We start from the raw sequence: 27,644 nt of genomic DNA, 5'->3' as shown, positions 1-27,644 counted from the left end.
GCGAAACAGACAGACCGACCGGGACTGCAGCGCCGATCTCCACCATTGATTTTTATACATCTATTATTAATTGGCCATCGAGGCGTTTTCTTTTCCAGAGAGAAAAGCTCCATCAAACACCGGCAGAGCTTTTATCATGTCTGCATCTGGGCCTACATCATCACTGGCGCACATTTTTTTTAAAAATCGGGCTTTTTCCAGACTAGCACACTACTCGGCTGAACCCCTGCCAAGAATAAAACACAGCTCATTACCGAATAATGCCCTTGCAGGCTTACAACGTGTAAGTAATTGTAAAATATGTACACGGGTGAGGAAAGAGCCATGCATGCTATATCAATTAGGGAGGAAACTACACAGATCTCTCGCGAGTTGACACACATCTTGTACTGCACAGTGCACTGTCCATCTGTGTGTCACAGAGGCTTCAGTCTCAGCCACTGGGACTCCACTGCAGCACTGAGGGAGACAGTACAGTCCACACGCTCTCCAACGGCACCTTTGACATGGGAGAATGGATACGTCTCACAGCGTCTCTGTCAGTCAAGTGGCCGTGCTGTGACAAATGACTCGTCTAATCCTCTCCTCCAGTGCAGTGCACTGAAGCAACATGAAAGCCACTTTGCTTGGCCCCTGGACCTGGGAGGTAATTATGCTCTAGGGCTGAAGGTCCCTGCAGAGGGAGAGAGAGGATGGGGAGTAGTGAACTTACTTGACCCTCTGGATCCAGACGCAGTAGTCTGTGATGTAGAGGTCGTTCAATATGTAGGCCGGTTCATTCTCCCGGAAGACTGTGTGAATATCCAACAAGCACTTCAGGACGCAGGCTTTCCCTGGACAGGAAAAACAGAAGGAGTAGAAATTGAAAAATGTTATTTTATGGCAATGTGAAGAATGGTAAATATAGCAGTGTTGCTAGCAGGGACTGAGGTTCCAAAAATCTCATTGTTCCATACAGCCTTCCTTGAAATTATAGGCTGAACGGGCTATGGGAGATCATGTGAGCATTGCAAGACTATCCTATTGCAGACTACTGACAGTCATTTACACTCATGACAGAGAGAGCAATTTATCAACTTTCAGGCCTCCTTTATCTAGTTTATATAGTCCAGAATTTCAACTCAAGTGGGCCAAGATAATGCAAAGGGTTCATTTCATACCGGTTTATGAAAAAAAAATTGGGCCTGATTTTCCTCGAAGGGAAAGCCAATGATTACCATTACAAAATGGAACACACCTGGAGGGAGCCACATTTGATCCATTACATTTGCTGTCACAAACCCCAGGTCGTATAAATAGCCCCTTTATGGGACAGAGCCGGCCCATTGCAGAGCACGGAGGTCTACAGAAAATCCTTTTGTCCGGTATGCAACTTCAGGATTGGCTGGCAGCAGACAGACATTCCAGTCCATTCAAAACAAACAGCACACTCGCTCAGAGGAAAACCTTGCACAAACATTTGGTTCTCATTTAGAGCATGAGCGCTCAGAGGACCAGGACCCTCAACTCTCCCTGCTTCCAAACTCACTGCAGACACTAAGTCCTCCCTGCTTCCAAACTCACTGCAGACACTAAGTCCTCCCTGCTTCCAAACTCACTGCAGACACTAAGCCCTGCCTGCTTCCAAACTCACTGCAGACACTAAGCCCTGCCTGCTTCCAAACTCACTGCAGACACTAAGTCCTCCCTGCTTCCAAACTCACTGCAGACACTAAGCCCTGCCTGCTTCCAAACTCACTGCAGACACTAAGTCCTCCCTGCTTCCAAACTCACTGCAGACACTAAGTCCTCCCTGCTTCCAAACTCACTGCAGACACTAAGTCCTCCCTGCTTCCAAACTCACTGCAGACACTAAGCCCTGCCTGCTTCCAAACTCACTGCAGACACTAAGCCATGCCTGCTTCCAAACTCACTGCAGACACAAAACCCTCCCTGCTTCCAAACTCACTGCAGACACTAAGCCCTGCCTGCTTCCAAACTCACTGCAGACACAAAACCCTCCCTGCTTCCAAACTCACTGCAGACACAAAGCCCTCCCTGCTTCCAAACTCACTGCAGACACTAAGCCCTCCCTGCTTCCAAACTCAACCCACCAAATCCCTGGAGGTTTTACATTTCTCCCTCTCACTCCCTGGGAGCGATTGGGGACAGTGCAGTTGTTTCACCTCCAACCGTGCCACGTTATGAATCCTGCACTCGTCTGTTTTTCCCCGCTGATGACAAGTCGAGCCAGTTAAACACGTTGGTGGCGAGCCGTGGCTGATCCCCGGAGAGGGGCAGACAGGCAGGCAGAGTCTGGCCCGGGTGGGGGGGCACAGCGACACAGCTGCCACACGGGCACTGGCCACTAACATCCATCATGGCAAGGTGACAAGACAGCATAAGCAACACATTTACACACACGTTCCAAACACTCCATGTGCATTCCTAATGCTGCGCAGAAAACATTTCATTGGCATCACTACCACACTGGACTTGGAAACAAAACACTTCAAGTGTTTCAACTACTGGGAGGGCCATGTGCACCCCAACAGTACTAGCTCATTACAAAGCCAAGGGACATGTAAAAACATGGACACAGGGAAATACGAGTTAAGCTACACTGAGGAACCGCAATAACGGAACATTTCCGGCTCGGTATAGGCTACCGAACTCCAGTGGGTCCTTCGGTCAGCTACACGACAGCGGCCATGCTAAAGCCTCCCTACCTAGGAGGCCCTGCTCTGCTCTCCCTGCTTGGCGGCCAATTGGTTCCAGCCACTTAGCAGGCAGCTGGATGAGCGCCTTGAGAAGGACCGTCCGTGATGCCAGAGGGCTGTTCAAATATTTACCCCGGATAACATTCCCTTTAAGGCCTTAACATGTGGCTCCCGCAAGGCATTAAATGGGTTTGTTTTCCTAATACCTGCCAATGTTTGCTTTCACAGCCATTTAAGTCAAGTGCCTTCAAATTAGAGCACACATTCCATTAGCCTTATCCTGACAAATGAATTAGCTGTGTGGAGTAAAGCTGGGAGGAAACGTGTCGTGCCCTCTCAAGACGTACGCCAGCCAGACTGCATTACTGTAGCTTTACAGTTCATTAACGAGAGCCCCATTACTCACTCTCACTCACCTGATGCACGTAAATAAAGACATTTGCAGAGGCAAACTCATTGAAATGAAGAGGTACTTGCTATCGTTTGCCTGGTTAGACTAACTATCACCAATTAGGTTAGTTTGCATTTTCCAGCACAGAAACAAAATGGGTATGTGACTGTTGAACAAATGTCCAGCGTCAGGAGAGAGAATGAAAAGCGTCATTAGGCTACAACAGGTGAAGTTGTTTCTAGAGGATGCAGGTAGATGGTGTAGTGTATTACAGGGAAGCCCCCTTCACAGTGACAACCTGGGATTCTCGGATTCCCTCAACCAGTCTGATCTAATCTGTAGTTTAAAAATACTTAATTTGCTGTCATTTACAAACATTAAAATCCCCACAAACCAGCTAATCTCACCCCACACACATCCTAAATGTGTTTACATGGCAGAGCCTACATCTAGCTACCCGCGGGGCTTTGATTTAAAGATGACTCTTTGCTAGGAGATAAAGTCAACAGTCCGTAAAGAACAAATCCACACTTCCTGCTTGGAGAGGTTGCTCTGCTTGTGGTGGTATAGTGATGTATGACTGTGGGTGCATGCTGGCTGTAAAGCAGTCTTTCTGTCAGTCCCCACAGCTACCATGCAAGCTTTGCCTTCAACCGAAATGCATCAAACCACATACGGTCCCTCAGGAGTCTCAGAAAACATTGGCCAGAGTCCAGAGACACATTAATTGGAAGGGAAACTAGGCCATATTGAGGGCTTTATAATCTGGGCATGACACGGAGGCTGTCAATACTGCTCTAACCAGCATTTACAAAGTGGCCATTGAGGTGTGGAGCTGCCTCAGGTCAGGGCGAGAGGTCACAGAGAGCATCGTCTAGACTCACCTGACTGGAAGACCCGAGCCGCATCCTGCACGGCTGCAGAGACCAGAGAAAAGTGCCTGTAGAGCGGGTAACACAACACCCTCCTCCCAAAGGACACCAAGACCTCCTGCAACGAGCTGTATGTCTGAAAGGGAACAACAAAAAGACATGCTGCATTTTCCTCATGGCCACTCACTATAAAAAGACTAATCTTACAAAAAAGAAAAGGGACTTCACTTCCTCTTAAAATGTTTGGCAGCCTCTCGCTTTTCTCCTTCCCTCCAGCACAAAGCAGGCTAGGCTAGCCCACTCCTAATTGCAGTCATTGGTAAACTAATTACTCCTAACGACTTCCCTTTCATAGAGGGGGAAACGGGCGAGGAACTCTTAAACACCTTCTGCAGTCGCCGCCTTTTAATTGTTGCTGGTCCTTAATCACTGTGTAAACTCAAGGCTTTTCTCCGCTTTTCTCTGCACCAGTGGACAAAAGAGCTGAGAGAGAGCCCTCTGCTTTCTCTTTTTATTAATTCTCCCTAGCTTGTTAAAAGTGCGCTCAGAGTGTGACTCGTTGCATGTCATCAGGGCTCATCCCCTCTCCCCCGGGGCTGTTTAGCAGCCTGCCTGTAAATAACACTCAGCCGCACAACAACCACCAACCTGGTCTGTCTGGTTAGGAGGCTGGTTAACAGCGAGCAGATGGAGAGGGAGGGGGAAAGAGGGAAATAAGGGTGAGAGTGAGACGAGGGAGAGGAAGAATAAAGAGAAAGACAAAAACAGGAGAAAAAAACAGGGAAAGAGAGAGATGGGGGAAAAGAGACCTAGTAAGGGAGAGGGTTAGAGAGAGAATGAGAGCAAAAGCGATAATGAGCAAAAGAGTGGATGAGAGCGAGTGAGACAGAGCAGACGAGAGAGAGTGAGTGGGTGGGTGGATGAGAGCGAGAGAGCGACTGAGAGGGCGCGTCCCGTCAGTCTCTCCCAGACAGATAGCTCTACTGACGAGGGCTTTCAGGCAGCTGCAGGATGTCATTACTACCTCCTCCATTATCACCATCATGGCCAAACTGCTACCGCTCAGACTGCGGCATCCGATAACCAACCCTTATTGTCAGGTTCAGAGGGAAAATGCTACTGATTAAGGGGTTCGCACATCCCAAGGTATAAGACGAGCGGCACACACGCCCTGCTGCACGGTCCTCTAGTGCACACACACACACACTATCGATCGGCGAGCAGACGGCCATCTCACTCCCTCTCCGCCTGTCTGTCAGTTGGGAGCACACACACACACACACACTGGGCCTGTTCACAGCCTTGGGACACACCTTAATACTCCTACCTCTGACACACAAACACAAACCTAAGAGGAACCAATTGTCATAGCTATAACCTGGCCGTCTCTTCTTCTACAAAACAATGCACTATCAGTGCACCAGATGGAGATGACAATCAGTTTGTTTATATACAGTGCATTCAGAAAAAATTCATACCCGTTGACTTTTTCCACATTTTGTTACGTTACAGACTTATTCTACAATGGATTAAATGGATTTTTCCATCAATCTACCCACAACACCCCATAATGACAAAGCAAAAGGTGTTTAAAAATATATATATTTGTAACATTTTCTAACGTTTACACTGAAATATTACATTTACATAAGTATTCAGACCCTTTACTCAGTACTTTGTTGAAGCACCATTGGCAGCGATTACAGCTTCTAGTCTTCTTGGGTATGACGCCACAAGCTTGGCACATCTGTATCTGTGGAGTTTCTCCCATTCTTCTCTGCAAATCCTCTCAAGCTCTGTCAGGTTGGATGGGGAGCATAATTGCACAGCCATTTCCAGGTCTCTCCAGTGATCTTCGATCGGGTTCAAGTCCAGGCTCTGGCTGGGCCACTCAAGGACATTCAGAGACTTGTCCCGAAGGCACTCCTGCATTATCTTGGCTGTGTTCTTTGCTCCGTTCATCTTCCCAACGATCTTGACAAGACTCCCAGTCCCTGCCGCGGAAAAACATCCTCAAAGCATGATGCTGCCATTACCATGCTTCACCATAGGGATTGTCCCATGTTTCCTCCAGACTTGACGCTTGTCATTGAGGCCAAATAGTTCAATCAGACCAGAGAATCTTGTTTCTCATGGTCTGAGTCCTTTAGGTGCCTTTTGGCAAGCTCCAAGCGGGCTGTCATGTGTCTTTTACTGAGGAGTGGCTTCCGTCTGGACACTCTACCATAAAGGCCTGATTGGCAGAGCGCTGCAGAGATGGTTGTCCTTCTGGAAGGTTCACCCATTGCCACAGAGGAACTCTGGAATCTGTCAGAGTGACCATCGGGTTCTTGGTCACCTCCCTGACAAAGGCCCTTCTCCCTCCGCTCAATTTGGAAGGGCGGCCAGCTCTAGGAAAAGTCTTGGTGGTTCCAAACGTATTTTTTTGATACTTTTCCCTCAGAGCTCTAGGGGAAATTCCTTCTACCTCATGACTTGGTTTTTGCTCTGACATGCACTGCCAACTGTGGGACCTTACATAGGCAGTTGTGTGCCTTACCAAATCATGTCCAATCAATTAAATATACCACAGGTATACAGACCCGTAGCACTCACGTCCGTAGCCATGAAGTGCTTTGAAAGGCTGGTAATGGCTCACATCAACACCATCATCCCAGAAACCCTAGACACACTCCAATTTGCATACTGCCCAAACAGATCCACAGATGATGTAATCTCTATTGCATTCCACACTGCCCTTTCCGACCTGGACAAAAGGAACACCTATGTGAGAATGCTATTCATTGACTACAGCTCAGCATGCAACACCATAGTACCCTCAAAGCTCATGACTAAGCTAAGGAACCTGGGACTAAACACCTCCCTCTGCAACTGGATCCTGGACTTCCTGACACCCCCAGGTGGTGAGGGTAGGTAGCAACACATCTGCCACACAGATCCTCAACACTGGAGCCCCCCAGGGGTGCGTGCTCAGTCCCCTCCTACTCCCTGTTCACCCACGACTGCATGGCCAGGCACGACTCCAACACCATCATTAAGTTTGCAGACGACACAACAGAGAGACAGCCTATAGGGAGGTGGTCAGAGACCTGGCCGGGTAGTGCCAGAATAACAACCTATCCCTAAGCTAAGGAGATGATTGTGGACTACAGGAAAAGGAGCACCGAGCACGCCTCCATTCTCTGTACCGGGACTATCTGCATTGTATCCCACCACCACCTATTTTTATGCTACTGCTACTCTCTGTTCATCATATTTGCATAGTCACTTTAACCATTCCAACATGTACATACTACCTCAATAAGCCTGACTAACTGGTGTCTGTATATAGCCTTGCTACTGTTATTTTCAAATGTCTTTTTACTGTTGTTTAATTTCTTCACTTACCTAACTACCTACACACACACACCTTTTTTTCACACTATTGGTTAGAGCCTGTAAGTAAACATTTCACTGTAACACCTGTTGTATTCAGCGCATGTGACAAATAAACTTTGATTTGATGTGGACTCCAATCAAGTTGTAGAAACATCTCAAGGATGATCAATGGAAACAGGATGCACCTGAGCTCAATTTCGAGCGTCATAGCAAAGGGTTTGAATACTTAAGTAAATGTGATTTTTTTTTAAGAAAGCTATTTTCACTTTGATGAGGAAAATGTTTTATTTAATCAATTTTAGAATAAGGATGTAACGTAACAAAATTTGGAAAAGGTCAAGGGGTCTGAATACTTTCCGAATGCGTTGTATATACAGTACCAGTCAAAAGTTTCCACCTACTCCTTCCAGGGTTTTTCTTTACTTTTACTATTTTCTACATTGTAGAATAATGAAGATATCAAAAACGATTAAATAACACATTTAGTAACCCCCAAAAAGTGTTAAATCAAAATGTATTTTAGATTCTACAAAGTAGCCACCCTTTACCTTGATGACTGCTTTGCACACTCTTGGCATTCTCTCAACCAGCTTCATATGGAATGCTTTTCCAACAGTCTTGAAAGAGTTCCCACATAATCTGAGCACTTGATGGCTGCTTCTCCTTCACTCTGCGGTCCACCTCATCCCAAACCATCTCAATTGGGTTAAGGTCAGGTGATTGTGGAGGGCAGGTCATCTGATGGAGCACCTCCACCACTCTCCTTCTTGGACAAATAGCACTTACACAGCCTGGAGGTGTGTTGGGTAATTGTTGTGTTGAAAAACAAATTATTGCCCCACTAAGCGCAAACCAGAAGGGATGGCGTATCGCTGCACAATGCTGTGGTAGCCATGCTGGTTAAGTGTGCCTTGAATTCTAAATAAATCACCCCCACACCATCACATCTCCTCCTCCATGCTTCACAGTGGGAACTACACATGCAGAGATCCTCCGTTCACCTACTCTGCATATCACAAAGACACAGAGGTTGGAACCAAAAATCTCAAATTTGGACCCATCAGATCAAAGGACAGATTTCCACCGGTCTAATGTCCATTGCACGTATTTCTTGGCCCAAGCAAGTCTCTTCTTCTAATTGGTTTCCTTTAGTAGTGCTTTCTTTGCAGCAATTCGACCATGAAGGCCTGATTCACGTAGTCTCCTCTGAACAGTTGATGTTGAGATGTGTCTACTTGAACTCCGTGAAGCATTTATTTGGACTGTAATTTCTGAGGCTGGTAACGCCAATGAACTTATCCTCTGCACTAGAGGTAATTTTGGGTCTTCCTTTCCTGTTTCATCATAGCGCTTGATGGTTTTTGCGACTGCACCTGAAGAAACTTCCGGATTGACTGACGTTCATGTCATATAGTCGTTTCTCTTTGCTTATTTGAGCTGTTCTTGCCATAGTATGGACTTGGTCTTTCACCAAATAGGGCTATCTTCTGGACCACCCCTACCTTGTCACAACACAACTGATTGGCTCAAACGCATTAAGTAGGAAAGAAATTCCACAAATTAACTTTTAACAAGGCACACCTGTTAATTGAAATGCATTCCAGGTGACTACCTCATGAAGGTGGTTGATAGAATACCAAGGGTGTGCAAAGTTGTCATCAAGGCAAAGGGTGGCTACTTTGAAGAATCTAAAAAGTAAAATATATTTTTGGTCACTACATTCTACAATGAAGAAAACAGTGCAAATAAAGAAACACCCTTGAATGAGTAGGTGTGTCCGAACCTTTGACTGGTACTGTGTGTGATATATTACACACTGAAAATATAAACACACAAAATGCAACAATTCCAAAGATGTTACTGAGTTACAGTTCATGTAAGGAAAGCAGTCAATGTAAATAAATTAGGCCCTAATCTATGTTTTCCACCCACCCCCCACTGGGGAGCCAGGCCCAGCCAATCATAATTTGGTCTCCAAAAGGGCTTTATTACTGACAGAACTACTCCTCAGCACTCCCCCTACCCCACCTCAGACAATACCGCAGGTGAAGAAGCCAGATGTGGTCTGCAGTTGTGAGGCTGGTTGGACTTACTGCCAAATTCTCTAAAATGACTTGAGGCAGATTATGGTAGAGAAATGAACATTAAATGATCTGGGAACAGCTCTAGTGGACATTCCTGCAGTCAGCATACCAATTGCACGCTTCCTCAAAACTTGAGACATCTGTGGCATTGTGTCGTGAGACAAATAGGCACATTTTAAAGTGGCCTTTTATTGTCCCCAGCACAAGGTGCGCCTGTGTAATGATCATGCTGTTAACCTGTCAGGTGGATGGATTATCTTGGCAAAGGAGAAATTCTCACTAACAGTTTCTGGGATTTTCCTATTTCAGCTCATGGGCCAACATTTTACATGTTGTGTTAATATATATTTTTTTTATACAAGCTCTCCACCCAGCTGCAGCAAACTCAATCAAATGGTAATTTCCTAGGGCTGGTTGAGAGCTTTCCTCCGTCAGCGGCTGGAGCAGACACATTTAGATCAATAAAAGCCTTTAGCTCAAGATGGGGCCAGGAGCTGAAAACAGCCAGAATAGTGAAGCCGTGCCCAAGGTCATACTATGGGATTTATTATTCCATAATAATTTGACTTTAATTGACTTAAATAAGGGACTGCCTCCCCATTACTTACCTCAAGCCAGCAAAGAGTCCCACTTAGTTTTCTGATGGTCCACGGTGATTCAACCTGTCATATAATGAGAGGACAGAGGTCAACTTCTACACGCGCTTTAGAGAATCAAGGTGGGCCTACAACACATGAGAAAGCAATGATACCAATAACAGGCAAACTCTGGCCACACTCTCTTTAACACTCCGTCCCTAGTGTCCATTACAGATACCTTACAACACAATCTCTGGAAAAGCAGCCTGCTCCTGACTCTCTAAGGTGTATAAGGCCGTAACACCCCAGATGTTCATAGAACGTTCACAGATGACTTCACAGGTTGCTGTCTAAAGTATGTGTTTACGGCAGTACTAAGAACTACAGCTCCGGATCTGACCCAATGATGTATATAAACACATGAATGTGTGACCATGGTCTAACCTCACCATCTCCCATTTTAAACCTTAATTTAAGCAATAGGGCACAAGGAGGTGTAGTATATGGCCAATATACCACGGCGTGACGTGGAGTGCCTGGATACAGCCCTTAGCCGTGGTATATTGGCTACACACACCACAAACCCGAGGTGTTCGAATGCTATTATCAACTGGTTACCAACGTAATTAGAGCAGTAAAAATGTATTTTTTGTCATAGCTGTGGTTTACAATCTGATATTCAGGGTTCACACTACCCAGTCTACAATCTATTTTAGAACGAGCAACTGGGTCGAGCCCATAGATATAGAACAAAAAGACTAAGACTGGGTCGCGTCTCTGGCAACCTAACCGATAGGCAGCATGGGTAGCACCATAGATGTGTGCCGGGACTACATCTCGTGGAAGGATGAAATAGTATGAATTAATTCATTTAAAAAATAAATTTTGAAATAAAAGCATGTCTGTCATTATTTGAATATGTTGGTAACCGGTTGTGTAAAAGTGATTATGTCCTCAAAGGAATTGTTTGGAGGATATACTGGCACAGTTTGGGAACAACACTCATGCCAATGCATCCTCCAAAACACCAGCTTCTTGGGCATTAATCACTTAAACATCTATTTCCAGCTGTGCAACAACAGACTGAGTTCCATGTATTACGGTTTAGTGACAGTAAGACAACATAAAAAAAACTCAAGATCCCTGTAGGAACTTGGTGGAAGTCCATGTTAAAGCTTTGACCTGGAGGGAGAAGTAGAGGCTAACTGACGGTCGCTAACTCACGTTGTGCTCTCCCTCTGTAGTGCGCAATTCGTAGCAGTATGCCAGGATGATGTCCACCAGGCTGAGCCACACCTGGAAACGGGACTTCTTGTCCAGGATGTAGGAATGGTTGGTAAACTTTCTTAGCTGCTCCTTCTCATCATCAGTGAAGGACACCGCTGAAAAACAACAGTCCACCCTTAGACTCACTGGGTTTCTACATGGACCTAATCATGCCTGCAAACACATTCATTTCTAACAGTTCATGCACATATTCTACTATGAAGCAAAAGAGGGATCCATCATTTCTATTATGTTGCAGAGATGGCCCAGGGCTTGAATTGTGTGAGGAAAACACTAGGTTATCAGTTCTTTTGGAAATAATCAAAAGTCCCTGAGTTTCTTCCTCAGTTACTGATCAAGATACCCTCCACCTAAACTCAATTGGTAAAGTTTAATGTGCAACGTTCAGTGCTGAAAACAAAGCTAAAGGTCTGCAAGAACAGACTCCAAGTCAGCACTTTCTCTGCAGCTTATGGAACAGCTGAAAGCAATCCTTCCCTTTGCCTATCGAGGACAGCCCCTATACTGAGCCCCTGAGTGTGTGGGCTTGACTGTGCGTGCACACACTACAGCAGCAGTTTCAAATGATCCTCTTGGCTCTGCTGGGAACTGGATTCCTGCTCCATTACATCAGGGCTTAGATCCCTGCAGACGGTACCCCAATTCCCTTGCCAGTGCAGCTGCAGCAGCCCAGCCTGGCCAAGCGGAGCACACACGCACACCCCCCCCCTTACCGCACCTCCCCGGGAGATCAGCCAGGACGCTGGGGAGAAACTCAGCGCCCCACTGGCCTACATCCAGCAGTCTGCCGAGTGTAGGAAACACACACAGACTATTGAGAAGGGGGGGGGGTTTGTTACATAGCGGGATATTATTTTTAAAGATATCGTATTGTTTTGAAAATGTCGCAATAATCTTTTTGTGCTAGTTGGCTATACTTGCACAAAAACTCCAGTATTTTCCATTATAGCTTGTTCTCACATTATAGCTTGTTCTCCATCTTTGTAAATAGGGAGCCAATATGTTCTCCAGAAACGGATCAAAACGTGTTCTCATGGCTCCCCTTTGTCCCTCTGCAGCAGACATACACTATATATGAAAAAGTATGTGGACACCCCTTCAAATTAGTGGATTCAACAATTTCAACATGTATAAAATTGAGCACACAGCCATGCAATCTCCATAAACAAACATTGGCAGTAGAATGCCCTTACGTGGCACACTCATAGCACGCCACCTTTCCAACAAGTCAGTTCGTGCTGAAGCGCGTAAAAATCATCTGTCCTCAGTTAAAACTACCATGGTTGAGCAGTTGCACACAAGCCTCAGATCACCATGCGCGATGCCAAGCGCCGGCTGGAGTGGTAGAAAGCTCGCCGCCATTGGAGTCTGGAGCAGTGATGAATCACGCTTCACCATCTGGCAAGCCGACGGATGAATCTGGGTTTGGCGGATGCCAGGAGAACGCTACCTGCTCTAAGGCATACAGTAGTGCCAACTGTAAAGTTTGGTGGTGGAGGAATAATGGTCTGGGGCTGTTTTTCATGGTTCGGGGTTGAACCATTAATTCCAGTGAAGGGAAATATTAATGCTACAGCATACAATGACATTCTAGACGAGTCTGTGCTTCCAACTTGGCGGCAACAGTTTGGGGAAGGCCCTGTCCTTTTTCAACATGACAATGCCCCCATGCAAAGAGAGGTCCATACAGAAATGGTTTGTCGAGGTCGGTGTGGAAGAACTTGACTGGCCTGCACAGAGCCTTGACCTCAATCCCATCGAACATCTTTGGGAACACCTTTGGGATGAATTGGAACGTCAACTGACAGCCAGGCCTAATCACTCAAAATCAGTGCCCGACCTCACTAATGCTCGTGGCTGAATGGAAGCAGGTCCCTGCAGCAATATTCCAAAATTCTTGTAGGTCCAGTACATCACTGGGGTCAAGCTTCCTGCCATCCTGGACCTCTATACCAGACAGTGTCAGAGGATGGCCCTAAACATTGTCAAAGACTCCAGCCACCATCGTCTCACGGCAAGCAGTTCCGGAGCGCCAGGTCTAGTCTAGGTCCAAAAGGTTTCTTAACAGCTTCTACCTCCAAAGCCATAAGACTCCTGAACAGCTAATCAAATGACTACCCAGATTATTTGCATTTGGGATCAGGGAAAAGTGATAGGGCTGCTGGGAAACAGGTTCCTTTGTTTATTTATTAGAACAGCAGTCGGGCACTCATCAAGATGTTCCAAAAAGTGTATACAAGCGCTGTCATTCAGTGACATCTAGCGAGAGCATCAGTTGCTGTAACTCCTGTTTTTGTCCACATGTAATGGATCTAAAAATACATTTTAAAACAGGATGAACATGGGATTACTGCCAATAACAAGCTAACTGGGCCTGCATAATGCAGCCGCAGCGCTCCATTCATCCAAGAGACATCTGGATGAGATTAGAAGATCTAATGGGACAATCTGAAAGGCACTCACTGATCTCAGCTTTGATCCTAGCCAATCGAGAGTGTGTGTGTGTGTGTGTGTGTGTCATTTGTCACTTAGTTCCTCCAGTCTTCTGAGCAGTCTGCCCCCATTGTATGGCCCTACCCCAGGTACAGATGGCACCAGTGACATGGAGCAAATATACCTCTGCTCAACGTGCACGAGGCTGGAAATTACCTACAACTCTACTTCACCCAGAGGCTTCTGACGTATGACCTTGGTAGTACAGAACAAGGTCGTCAACACTCAATACTAAAGCGCAACTGTTTAAGATAGACATTTTCTGACGTTAAAGAACCTGCGAGTCAATGCAATGAATGTAGTGATGAATCACAGACTGCCGCTGGCAGGTCAAACCAGCCATAAGAAGAGCCGCAGGCAGAGACAGGGCTGTCATGTTGGATTAACACCGCCCACTCAGTTCATGTGGACCCAATGGACAGCTTGTGGCCTGTCAGTGCTCTGGCCTCGACCCGGGGAACACAGAGGGGGCACAAAGGTCCAGGGTGAGGTTTCTACTTAATTACCACTAGTGTCTACACCCATCTGTCAGCTGACATATACTGTATATCTCTGTCTTACGGGAGGCAAGGGAGGGAGAAAAAAAACAGAGAGGCCAAAATAGAGAAGCTTAAGAATTTTGCTCCCACACATTATATACAGTACTAGTCAGTCAAACGTTTGGACACACCTACTCATTCAAAAGGTTCTTCATTTGGACTGTTTTCTACATTGTACAAAACTATTAAATAACACGTATGGAATCATGTAGTAACCAAAAGTATTAAATAAAAATTTTATATTTTAGATTCTTCAAAGTAGCCACCGCTTGCCTTGACAGTTTTGCACACTCGTAGCATTCTCTCAACCAGCTTCATGAGGAGTGCTTTTCCAACAGTCTTGAAGGAGTTACCACATATGCCGAACACTTGGCTGCTTTTTCTTTACTCTGCGTTCCAACTCAACCCAAACCATCTCAATTTGGATTGAGGTCGTGTGATTGTGGAGGCCAGGTCATCTGATGCAGCACTCCATCCCTCTCCTTCTTGGTCAAATAGCCCTTACACAGCCTGGAGGTGTGTTTTGGGTCATTGTCCTGATGAAAAACAAATGATAGTTCCCCCCCTAAGTGCAAACCAGATGGGATGGTGTATCGCTGCAGAATTCTGTGGTAGCCATGCTGGTTAAGTGTGCCTTGAATTCTAAATAAATCACTGATAGTGTCACCAGCAAAGCACCCCCACACCATCACACCTCCTCCTCCAGGCTTCACAGTGGGAACTACACACGCAGAGATCATCCGTTCACCTACTCTGCGTCTCCCAAAGACACTGCAGTTGAAACCAAAAATGTCAAATTTGGACCCATCAGACCAAAGGACAGATTTCCACCGGTCTAATGTCCATTGCTCGTGTTTCTTGGCCCAAGCAAGTCTCTTCTTCTAATTGGTGTCCTTTAGTAGTGGTTTCTTTGCAGCAATCCGACCATAAAGGCCTGATTCACACAGTCTCCTCTGAACAGTTGATGTTGAGATGTGTCTGTTACTTGAACTCTGTGAAGCATTTATATGGGCTGCAATATCTGAGGCTGGTAACTCCAATTAACATATCCTCTGCAGTAGAGGTAACTGAATCTTCCTTTCCTGTGGCGGTCCTCATGAGAGCCTGTTTCATCATATCACTTGTTGGTTTTTGCGACTGCACCTGAAGAAACGATCAAAGTTCATGAAATGTTCCAGATTGACTGACCTTCATGTCTAAAAGTAATGGACTGTCGTTTCTCTTTGCTTATTTGAACTGTTCTTGCCATAGTTCTGGGACACTGTAAGTCCATGGAGAACAAGAGCACCTCCTCCCAGCTACCCACTGCACTGAGGCTAGGTAACACGGTCACCACCGATAAATCCATGATTATCGAAAACTTCAACAAGCATTTCTCAACGGCTGGCCATGCCTTCCTCCTGGCTACTCCAACCTCGGCCAACAGCTCCCCCCCCGCAGCTACTCGCCCAAGCCTCTCCAGGTTCTCCTTTACCCAAATCCAGATAGCAGATGTTCTGAAAGAGCTGCAAAACCTGAACCCGTACAAATCAGCTGGGCTTGACAATCTGGACCCTCTATTTCTGAAACTATCCGCCGCATTGTCGCAACCCATATTACCAGCCTGTTCAACCTCTCTTTCATATCGTCTGAGATCCCCAAGGATTGGAAAGCTGCCGCAGTCTTCCCCCTCACTGTTACAGACCTATATCCATCCTGCCCTGCCTATCTAAGGTCTTCGAAAGCCAAGTCAACAAACAGGTCACTGACCATCTCGAATCCCACCGTACCTTCTCCGCTGTGCAATCTGGTTTCCGAGCCGGTCACGGGTGCACCCCAGCCACGCTCAAGGTACTAAACGATATCATAACCGCCATCGATAAAAGACAGTACTGTGCAGCCGTCTTCATCGACCTGGCCAAGGCTTTCGACTCTGTCAATCACCATATTCTTATCGGCAGACTCAGTAGCCTCGGTTTTTCTAATGACTGCCTTGCCTGGTTCACCAACTACTTTGCAGACAGAGTTCAGTGTGTCAAATCGGAGGGCAGTCCTCTGGCAGTCTCTATGGGGGTGCCACAGGGTTCAATTCTCGGGCCGACTCTTTTCTCTGTATATATCAATGATGTTGCTCTTGCTGCGGGCGATTCCCTGATCCACCTCTACGCAGACGACACCATTCTGTATACTTCCGGCCTGTCCTTGGACACTGTGCTATCTAACCTCCAAACGAGCTTGCAAAAATTGCAAGACTTATCTCCCTCAACAACTTCAAACATCTGCTATCTGAGCAGCTAACCGATCGCTGCAGCTGTACATAGTCTATTGGTAAATAGCCCACCCAATTTTACCTACCTCATCCCCATACTGTTTATATTTATTTACTTTTCTGCTCTTTTGCACAACAATATCTCTATCTGTACATGACCATTTGATCGTTTATCACTCCAGTGTTAATCTGCAAAATTGTAATTATTCGCCTACCTCCTCATGCCTTTTGTACACAATGTATATAGACTCTTTTTTCCCCTACTGTGTTATTGACTTGTTAATTGTTTACTCCATGTGCAACTCTGTTGTCTGTTCACACTGCTATGTTTTATCTTGGCCAGGTCACAGTTGCAAATGAGAACTTGTTCTCAAATAGCCTACCTGGTTAAATAAAGGTGAAATAAAAAATAAAAAAATAATATGGAAATGGTCTTTTACCAAATAGGGCTATCTTCTGTATACCAGCCCTACCTTGTCACAACACAACTGATTGGCTCAAATGCATTAAGGAAAGAAATTCCACAAATTAACAAGGCACACCAGTTAATTGAAATGCATTCCAGGTGACTACCTCATGAAGCTGGTTGAGAGAATGCCAAGAGTGTGCAAAATGTTCATCAAGGCAAAGGGTGGCTACATCGAAGAATCTAAAATATAAAATATATTTAGATTTTTTTAACACTTTTTTGGTAACTACATGATTCCATATGTGTTATTTCATAGTTGATGTCTTCACTATTATTCTACAATGTCGAAAATAGTAACAGTAAATTAAACCTACTCTTTCAAGGGTTGTGTCCAAACTTTTGATGGTACATATATAAAAGGTGTTAAAATCATAAGCATGCTATCAAGATTTTACTACTAACGGCTACATTTGCTGACCAATACTCTTCCGACGGGCAGGGGAAGGCTAACGTGCATCCAGCTTTCAGTTAAGTCATTAGTTTAAATGTGTCCCCTTTATCTGCGCCGGGGCTCCGGCCGAGTACTCAGAATACCGAATGAGAAAAGGGAGTTCAGAGTTGCAGGAAAACTTCATGCTGGATTCCTCCTGCCTACGGCTAATGGGCCGTGTATGAGTGCCGCGCAGTATTGACTGATGGCTGTTCGGCAGTGTGCGATCTCTCCTGTGCTAGGGCAGAGATGGGGATCCTGGCACTGTCAACCCAGCATATCCTCCTGTGATAATGTTTCATCTAAATCCTTTCCTGAGCGTACAGTACGACATCCTGTACTAACATAAGCTGTGGCTACGAGCCATGTGTTCGTTGATGCGGTGGGAGCAGAGGAATTAGCAGGCTGTTAGGAGAGCTGGATGGCACAATTGAATTGTTCCATAAGCCCTTATCGCTCTCATCTGAGAGAGAAGAGAGGAAAACAAACCTGTAGAGCCCAGCCAGCCGTGGATCACACCTTTTAAATGACTCATTGATTTCTTATGTCATGGATTGATAAGAGATAAAGAAATAGGATTTGAGGGAGAGTGAGGTAATGGCGGGGGGGGGGTGGCTTGGAGAAGAGGGAAATTGGGTTCAATTCTGCATTTTAAGAAAAGCCCTAAGAAATTATGATCTAGACTGAATATGTTCTTTAATGACCATTACAAAACTAACACTGTAGGCTTAATGTCAAACTCAATCCAATGAAATGTTAAACTAACTCCACGCCACAAACTCACAACTGACAGCACTCCACAAAACAATTCAACAATACTGGATATATATACACACACGTTAAAACAGTAATTATTTATACATTAACACAAATGGGGTTTTCTGGGGGGGGGTCACTTCTTTGACGCCAAAGTTAAGTTCATTTTTTGTTGTCAATATTTATACACCACCTGCTGGTGGAAATCTCTTACTGCTCTTTGTGTGATCTGAGCTTAAACTACAGGTTATCAATACTCTGTAATACAATGCTACTACATGAAATACAGCATCATTTAACAGACATAAGAGCAACTTAATATCAAATTTTAGTACATGATTTGAAGATTAACTATCCCTTCATGTGTGGTAGTGATGGGATAGATAGGTAGGACTCCAGCTCACCTGCCTCTCCCTGCCGGATGGAGTCTGGGCACAGATCAGACCACCAAGGGCGGAACTTCAGCAGACCCTGGATCTCCTCGTCCTCAAACAGGTCAGCACTACAGACACAAACAGCTCAGTGTCATAACAATGAAAGTGATAGAACACAATACAATAAATCTGTGACATCTGTGCATGTGTTAATACTGAACAATGATTTAATTAGTGGGTACTATTCTTTGGATAACTCACAGGTAATGGTCAGGGCAGAATATGGACGTCTCAGCGTCCAGTCGTTTCCTTCTCCTTTCTGACCCCGTGGTTCTATCTGGGTTTTGGATGTCGATGACATCACTCAGCTCCTCCTGATTGGACAATACTCCATTAGATCTTCACATGCTGTACTTGATGTTATGTTTTCCTGGTCAGGTCATATGGTCAGGAAGAACTCCTGGCCCTACTTACGGGAACGATACATTATAAAACCTAGCAATGCTTTCAAAGGATACCATTCCACTAATTTCTAGGAACCGTCTTCAAGAAGCACAGTGTGACTCTGTGCAGTACAGCCAAAGCCAATGAATGACCTTACCTGCAGTCGAGTGAACACTCCGGATCTCTGACTCCCAAAGCCATACTTCTGCAGTTCCTTCAGCTGCTCCTCTGAGGAGTCCATGTACACTTCCTGCTCAACCTGCCAGTCAAACTCCTCTTCGTCATCCTCTTCCTCACCATCCAAAATACCACTGCACGCTTCTGTAATGTAAAGAAAGAATCAATGTCTTAATGAGAAACAAAACCATTCAGCCAAATCGTATTACAACATCATCGATGACAAAATCCAGTGGGGTTTTTTCTGTTCTCAGTCCTTACTTCAGTGGTTTCGTTTACGAGACATATTTGAGCTTAACATGAACATCAATATGTCTTCCAGCAATATACTAGACTCTGGAGCAGTGGAAACACCTTCTCTGGAGTGATGAATCAAGCTTCACCATCTGGCAGTCCGACGGAATAATCTGGATTTGGCAGATGCCAGGAGAATGCTACCTGCCCCAACGCATAGTGCCAACTAAAAAGTTTGGTGGTGGAGGAATAACGTTCTTTTGCTGTTTTTCATGGTTTGGGCTTGGACCCTTAGTTCCAGTGAAGGGAAATATTAACACTACAGCATACAATGACATTCTAGACGATTCTTTGCTTCCAACTTTGTGCCAACAGTTTGGGGAAGGCCCTTTCCTACTTCAGCTTGACATGCACAAAGCGAGGTCCATACAGAATTGGTTTGTCGAAAACGGTGTGGAAGAACTTCACTGGCCTGCGTAGAGCCCTGACGATTACGTTTGGGATGAATTGGAACACTGACTGCGAGCCAGGCCTAATCGCCCATTAACAGTGCCCAACCTCACTAATGCTCGTGGATAAATGGAAGCAAGTCCCCGCAGCAATGTTCCAACATCTAGCATTCCCAGAAGATTGGAGGCTGTTATAGCAGCAAAAGGGGGACCAACTCCATATAATGATTTTGGAATGAGATGTAAGACAAGCAGGTGTCCACACACACACACACACATATATTTTCCTACTAGCACCGACTTTGATGGCATCTACTTTAAGGGAAAATGTACTCGCTACGACTCTGATATGTGGTTGTCTCACCTAGGCATCTTAAGATGAATGCACTAATTGCAAGTCGCTTTGGATAAGAGCATCTGCTAAATGACTACAATGTAAATGTTATGGCACTTCAGTATATACCCATGTCTTCCACCAGAGGCTTGGCTGAGCGGGAGCCTTTGGGAGCCAGGAGACTAGTCAGCATCTGGAGTCCTTCAAAGTGTTCCCCTGCTGTCTCCTTGGGGACGTGCAGGGTAAAAAGACCTGGGACACACAGAGAGAACATCAGGGAGCAGGTGAAACAATTGGCAGCGCTGCGGCAGAGATCTGCGGTTTGAGAAACACAACAACTGAATGTGTAGCTGTACAAAGAGTAGAGACGTAGACAATGTGGAAGCAAATCGGATAGCATTGTCTGCCTTTAAACAGTCCCGGAGCATTTTTCATCAAGTAGACATGGCTCGTCACATGTAGAACAATGAATGCTCACGATAAATGCATGACTGTCTCTGCAGACACGTATTCAGTCAAAAGCAGAGGTTTACTTCTCTCAAAACAGCAATTAAAAGAGAAAGCCTATAAAATATATGACCATTCCACCTCTAGCCAAGGAGATAATTTCCTAGTCTTAATCCCTTTTAAAGACCTCATAAAAACTTTCAACGCTTTGTTGGAGTATTTAACTTAAAAACGCTTTATGCTAGTTGACTAATTGCCTTGGCTCTGGGCCCCTTAAGAGGAGGCTGGCTGCCTTGGTGAGTCCAAAGGCAGTAGGGCTGGCTGATATATCGCAAAAACTGGTATATGGATTTTTACAATACCGTCAATAACGATATGTTGACACAGTGCTGGATAAACATATACATTTCTCCAAATGGTACTACTTGAATGTGTGTAAAACAAATCAGAATGGAGAAAGCCCATAAAATGTATTTGTTGCCATTCAAGGGTGATGCACTACTAATAAAACAACATTTCTAACTTGTATTATTCAGAAGCATTAAATAGTGTCAAATACCACCGTACATGAGACAAATATGGTGATATGATATTTTGGCTATATTGCCCAGCCCAAAAAAAGATGCATCGTAATAATTTCTAATTGAGAGTATAAACCGGGACTCCCATTAGAGAAGCTAAATTAGCAGCAGTTAGTGGCTTATTTAGACACAGTATGTCAAACAGGGCGTCGCTGATCCGAGGGCCAATGATGTGTCAGCGTGCATAAAGCGAACGCTTCACCAACCCAACATAATCAAGAGGGATAATTGGAAATTAAATTCATTAAAAGAATGATCCGAGTATTCCACTCCTAACTGAAAATAAATTGCTTTGAATCAAAGTAGCCGCATGAGAATGAGTTGGTAAATAGAATAAATACATGAATAAAAAGAGGCCAAGAGTCACTAGAAATGAGCAGAAATAAAAGTAGGGCTGCAGGAGGCACTCATTACATCACGGACGGGTCAAATGGCCCTCCATATCTAACAGCATAACCAGTAATTAAGTCTGTGTGGCCGTCTCTGTAGTGAGTGCTAAAGAGGCACCAGGGATCAATCCCACTGACTCTGCCATCAGCCCCATCACTCAGGGTCCTGCTACTCTCTGGCTAGCTGAAGTACTAACCACACACTGTGGAGTCTGGTGAGAGGATCCGCCTAACAACCAGTAATGCTGATTTGATTACTGGGAGGTCAAGAGGACACACGCACTGACAAAGATAGGGTCACGTTGCGTTTCAATGAACGGGTCAATAAAGCACTATCAACAATGCATTAGGGGGTCTGTTTTCATCAGAATATGAAAGCCTGCATTATCTTTCAACCACACGCATCCATTCTAAAATGCAAAGAGTCAACGGCAAAACGACAAATGAATGATTCCTTATCAATAAAAACATGAACAAACTTTAAATTCCAAACATTACCTTTATCAATGTCGAAAGTGGCCTTTTCCCTCCCATCCTCCACTATCTTTCCAGGTAAGGTCAGTCTTGATAAGAGATACAAGTGTTAGAACTAAACAAGAAGGTAGCCTATCAGCCTGTTGACACAATTACAGCATATCATGGTGCAACTGTGTGCATTTAATTACTACATATGTATATATATATTTAAAAAAATATATATATATATATATAAAATGACATTTAAAAAAAAACATGAATGAAGTGACTTCAATAATGGCAGCACAAAAATGAACCTGAGGAAGTAAGGCTTGGCATAGAATTTGAAATCATCTCCATCGATGTAGAGATCAAACTCTGATGTTCTCGTGTAGGGCACACGGATGGTCAGGATTAGGAAAGTTGGGTCCTGGCTCAACTCAAACGCTGGAGTAATCATGATGAACAGAACACTGCAGGTGAGGATCTACAGGGGTCTGTGAGAGCTGTGGAAGTAGTGGGGGAGTTTGATTAGCCCACAAGGTATTATACACATTTTATAATGTTTAGCAGTAGCACTGCTTGACATCAAACTGATCTTCTCCTGAGCCCACTTATTTCTTCTTTACTCCTAGAATTGGGAAGTCACGGTGTTGATACTTCTGTACCAGCAGCCACTAACAGATCTGATCATCCAACTAATCAACCTGATTAAATCAGGGATGCGTTCAGTATGACAGAACGGTGTTCAACGTTGAATCCAACGGAAACTGTACTGTACTGAACGACCAGTTGAAAAAAACGATTTTGGCGGCTCAGAGTGTGATTATTACTAGAGGTGGACCGATTCATCGGAATCTAGAGGTGGACCGACACTAGAGGTGGACCGATTCATCAACTAATCAACCTGATTAAATCAGGGATGCGTTCAGTATGACAGAACGGTGTTCAACGTTGAATCCAACGGAAACTGTACTGTACTGAACGACCAGTTGAAAAAAACGATTTTGGCGGCTCAGAGTGTGATTATTACTAGAGGTGGACCGATTCATCGGAATGGCCGAGTAATTGGGGCCGATTTCAAGTTTTCATAACAATCGGTAATCAGCATTTTTGGACACCGATTGTGGCCGATTACATTGCACTCCACGAGGAGCATGCGTGGCAGACTGACTACCTGTTACGCAAGTGCAGCAAGAAGCCATGGTAAGTTGCTAGCTAGCATTAAACTTGTCTTATAAAAAAAACAATCAAACTACACGTGGTTGATGATATTACTAGTTTATCTAGCTTGTCCTGCGTTGCATATAATCAATGCAGTGCCTATTAATTTCTCAATCATAAATTGATTTTGATCTATTATATTAAGTTAAAATAAAAGTGTTCATTCAGTAGTTGTAATTGTCATTTTTACAAATAAAAAATATATAAAAAAACATCTGATTAATCGGTATCGGCTTTTTTTGGTCCTCCAATAATCGGTATTGACGTTGAAAAATCAGTCGGTCGACCTCTAATTATTACCGTATGGTGTGTTGCACGAGTTTGGTCACACCCATATTGATCAGGACCACACATCTCAACACCACAAAACGAGAGCAAATGTACCTCAGACTGTTGAAGAACAGTGTGCACCGTTGTGAGGAAAAGTGTCGTTCAGTGCAAACATTCACACAACGTAGCAAATGTTGAGGCGAACTGAATGCACACCAGGTGTGTGAAGTACCTGAGAACTATTGTCATGTAACTGACAGACATTTCCCTCCATTTCTCCCCACATGAACTCTGTTTCTACAAAGTTTGTTGCTAATATGTTTGCTGACCTAACTATGCTATCGCTAGTCCCATCCAAAATTGTGATTCACTACATGTAAAAGAAACACACCGGAGTCTTGTTATCATTATAATAAAAATAATTTAAAAAAATTGAATGCTGCATTCATAACATCTAGTACCAGAATACGACGGGGAAAATCCACTGGTAATTACTAGTGTGAAGCTCATCTACAGTCACTAAGCTATCATCTCTGAGATACAAGTTCTCCCACATGCTAAACTCTGATGTCACATACTAAGGAAATTACCTCAATATTAACATTTTCTGCAGTTCAAAAGTTTTTTTTTAACCTATTAATTTGGTTTATGAACCCTACTATTTGTTTACCAGCATGAAAGCTCTACTGTTAGATGGTTGACACAGCTAGTAACCGGAAGGTTGCAAGTTCAAACCCCCGAGCTGACATGGTACAAATCTGTCGTTCTGCTCCTGAACAGGCAGTTAATCCACTGTTCTTTGTTCTTAACTGACTTGCCTAGTTAAATAAAGGTAAAAATAAAAAATAAAATAAAAATTGCCAATCAGCATTCTCAACAAATTCAAAGCATGTGAATGTACACAACTCATTGCTCCCAGTTTACAAGAAGGATTTTCAGTTTCCAACATGTTATGAACGCATCATAATGCCAATCTGTCTGCACTCACCACTGCTCCATAAAGTTCACAGCTTTCGCCACGGGTTGTGCGCCTAGAAGTATTAGATTTCTGCATTTAGGCAGTGTTTTCATTGTTTATTGGAAACGTTCATGTAAATTATGTCTTAAATACGAAATGTGCATTAGTGCTTATTAATAATTGACTTAGTGGTTTATGCCAGGTTAGGCCGGGCAGGTAGTTTTAGGATGCCCATGGTCCTCATTCTAGGTCCAGGAGAAAAAGTGTCTTGTCAAAGTAACAGAGTTTATAGCTCTGAGAGTTTATTCTATTGACAAATAATATCAAAACGTTTGTTTGTCATGTGCTCCGAATACAATTAAAATCTTACTTACAAGCCCTAACCAACAGTGCAATTTTAAGAAAAAAAGTTAGGTATTAGGTAAACAATAGATAAGTAAAGAAATACACATTTTTAAAAGGTAAAATGACAGTGAAAATAACAGTAGCGAGGCTATATACAGGTAGTACCGGTACAGTGTCAATGTGCGGGTCACCGGTTAGTCGGCTAATTGAGGTCATATGTAGGTATAGATATAGCACCTATGCATAGATTATAACCAGAGAGAAGCAGCAGCGTAAAAGAGGGAGCACTCTGGTTACACAGGCAGACCAATTTGGACCTGATCTACTGACTTGTCTCAACTGCTTCTCCAGAACCTCCTAAATAAGCTGCAGGGTCCTCTTTAACAGTCAGTACTGGGCTGAAACAAAAACCTGCGCCCCATGCCTGAGTCCACAAGACCACGTTTGAAAAGTGGCAAACTCCTCCACCTTGTGGTTGGTTTTGTAGCAAAGTGTACTGTGTTGTTTACCCTCCACGTGCCACTGACACACGGTCAGTAGCCTAACGCATTAAAAATATCACGTTGAACTGTTTCAGTAGCACCCACTTAAACGTTTCAAATACATTTCAAATGAATGGTCAAATACGACTTTGAATAGTATATAGGTACGTGTGTTTAAGACCGAGTAGCTTAGCTAGTTATCTAGCTACGTTTATTCAATATACTGTTATAAATTAGCTAGCTAGCTAACGGTAGGCCGATTTAATGTCTGGCCAGTTAGCCTGTAGCTTTCTACAGTACTGACACGATAGCGATGTAGGCTGTTAACATTAACAATTTACAGTCAGTGAACTCAAATATTTAAAAGAACACGAAATTACCTTATGAACTCGTCTCATTAGAAATCATCATGGCAAACTTGTGTGATGTGAACAGCACTTTAGCGTGGCATCATCATCAGCGGCTCGTCAGCAACACTAAAAATGGACTTCCGGGTCAAGGAATTTCGAAAACGTTCAAAATTAAAGTCCCCCACGTAATTGTAGAAACGTTTCAATAACCTGTATTTATTCGTGATATATGAAAGGTAATTGTCTAAACATGAACAATTATTCATATTTGTTCATATTCCATTGACGACCACAATGTGAATCACATATTGGCTTATAGAGCAAAAAATATTCTGGATGCTTTAGTAAAAGTATTGTAGGGAATACTCAGTAGGGTCTGTAGAATGACATATTTTTTACTTTGTTAGCACAGGGATTCGATCCAGCAATCTTTCAGAGACTGGCCCAATGCTCTAACCACCAGGCTACCTGCCACCACAATGGCATGCAAGAGTTATTGGTAAGGAAATCACTTGAAAGAAGTTAAGACTTGAAGCTTGAATGATAGAGCAGACTGATGAAATTAAGTTATATGCTTAATAATGAAATATATTTAAATATAAATGTGTTATTTATTTCACATAGTGGTGGGGGCCATTATCAATAATTTGATATGATATCAATACCGTTTGATATCGATATGAGCAAGGCATATCATGATATTGGTTTATTCCTCCTGTTAACCTATACTATTCTGTAAAAAAAGCCTGCATCACTATCCCTGCATGCACAAAGCCCTCTCACAGACCTTCTTACAGGTATAAAAAAACACAAAAAAAAACAGTCTGTTTAGCAAACTAAGGTGCCTGCTGAAGGGCCATCAATTGTGGATGGGCTTCAATTGTATTAAAACTGTTTTGGTAGGTTTATACTGTACCTACCGAAAAACACCTGTCCCAATGGGCAATCCGCAAGCAGATGTCAGGACTTCACATAAAATTGATAATTCACACAATTGCAATGTATTTTCTACGAACCGATGTACAGTAAAATCAAATAAAAGAATGCAACTGATATCGATCACTAATTTAATGGGGGGGGGGGGGGGGACGACGACACATTGAACAGAAATTTGTCTTTCTCATTTAACATACCCCAATGAATCAGAGAGGTGCGGGGGGCTGCCTTAATCAACATCACATCATCAATGCCCAGGGAGCAGTTGTGGTTGGGGGTTAACTGTCATGCTCAAGAGCAGAATGACAGAGATTTACCCGTCGTCCTTGTTGACTACAAGATTCGATCCATCAACCTTCCGGTTACTGGTCCAATGCTCCTACCAGCCAGGCTACCTGCCACCCTCTGGATTTATTAGATAAGGGATTGCATCAAATTAATGTATCATAAAGTGTGTTCGACCATTCATTTTTTTAAATAAACATTTTATGAAATGGGGGACTGAAATAAATGAATGTATTCTAGTGTGTTTGCCCATGCATTTTAACTGATAAATTTTTCAAAAAAATGGTGACTGTGTTGACTTTTGCCTGGTTGATATTATTTACGTTTAAATTGTAAATAAATACGATTTTTGTTTTGACTAGAAGGTTTGCCTTCTATGTTTGTTTTTTGAGTGTTGATAGTTTAGTGTGTATACAGTCATTGTCTTCAGTACCATGGATAGCACCTGGTCATTTGAAGTTAGCCAATACGTAATTTATAGGCCTATCGTGTATTGCATTGGGTCCAATGGAGTGGGTGGAGTAGAAAGTGCTGCTGGGCATATAGACCTCAGCCCCTGATGAAATAACACCATGTCTACATTCTACAGACCCTACTACGTATTCCTAACCCCACTTTTACATTGGCACAAATAATACTTTTCCCTGTACAGTGCTATATTTTTTTCGTATAGTGTCCAGGCACC

At 43.8% G+C, this 27,644-nt stretch overlaps 1 protein-coding gene across 1 annotated transcript in view; it reads right to left on the bottom strand.

Annotated features, from left to right (window-relative positions):
* The window catches only part of LOC110527872 (protein SHQ1 homolog), a 38,790-nt gene extending 12,908 nt beyond the window's left edge, over positions 1-25,882 (bottom strand). The window contains exons 1-11 of the mRNA XM_021609454.3: positions 25,769-25,882; positions 22,427-22,615; positions 22,152-22,216; positions 20,366-20,488; positions 19,200-19,363; positions 18,860-18,972; positions 18,629-18,726; positions 11,227-11,384; positions 10,033-10,086; positions 3,975-4,098; positions 713-833 (exon numbers count right to left, since the gene is read on the bottom strand). Coding sequence (XP_021465129.1) covers positions 713-833; positions 3,975-4,098; positions 10,033-10,086; positions 11,227-11,384; positions 18,629-18,726; positions 18,860-18,972; positions 19,200-19,363; positions 20,366-20,488; positions 22,152-22,216; positions 22,427-22,569 — 1,163 coding nt within the window. The 5' untranslated portion in view covers positions 22,570-22,615; positions 25,769-25,882. The remainder of the gene's footprint in view (positions 1-712; positions 834-3,974; positions 4,099-10,032; positions 10,087-11,226; positions 11,385-18,628; positions 18,727-18,859; positions 18,973-19,199; positions 19,364-20,365; positions 20,489-22,151; positions 22,217-22,426; positions 22,616-25,768) is intronic.
* Between the last annotated feature and the right edge of the window lie 1,762 nt (positions 25,883-27,644).

Source organism: Oncorhynchus mykiss, chromosome 7 (genome assembly GCF_057628025.1).
Source record: "Oncorhynchus mykiss isolate SJ-2025 chromosome 7, ASM5762802v1, whole genome shotgun sequence".
Taxonomy (NCBI): domain Eukaryota; kingdom Metazoa; phylum Chordata; class Actinopteri; order Salmoniformes; family Salmonidae; genus Oncorhynchus; species Oncorhynchus mykiss.
Note: the sequence above shows the minus strand (reverse complement) of the source record. Positions and strands in the feature narration are given on the sequence as shown.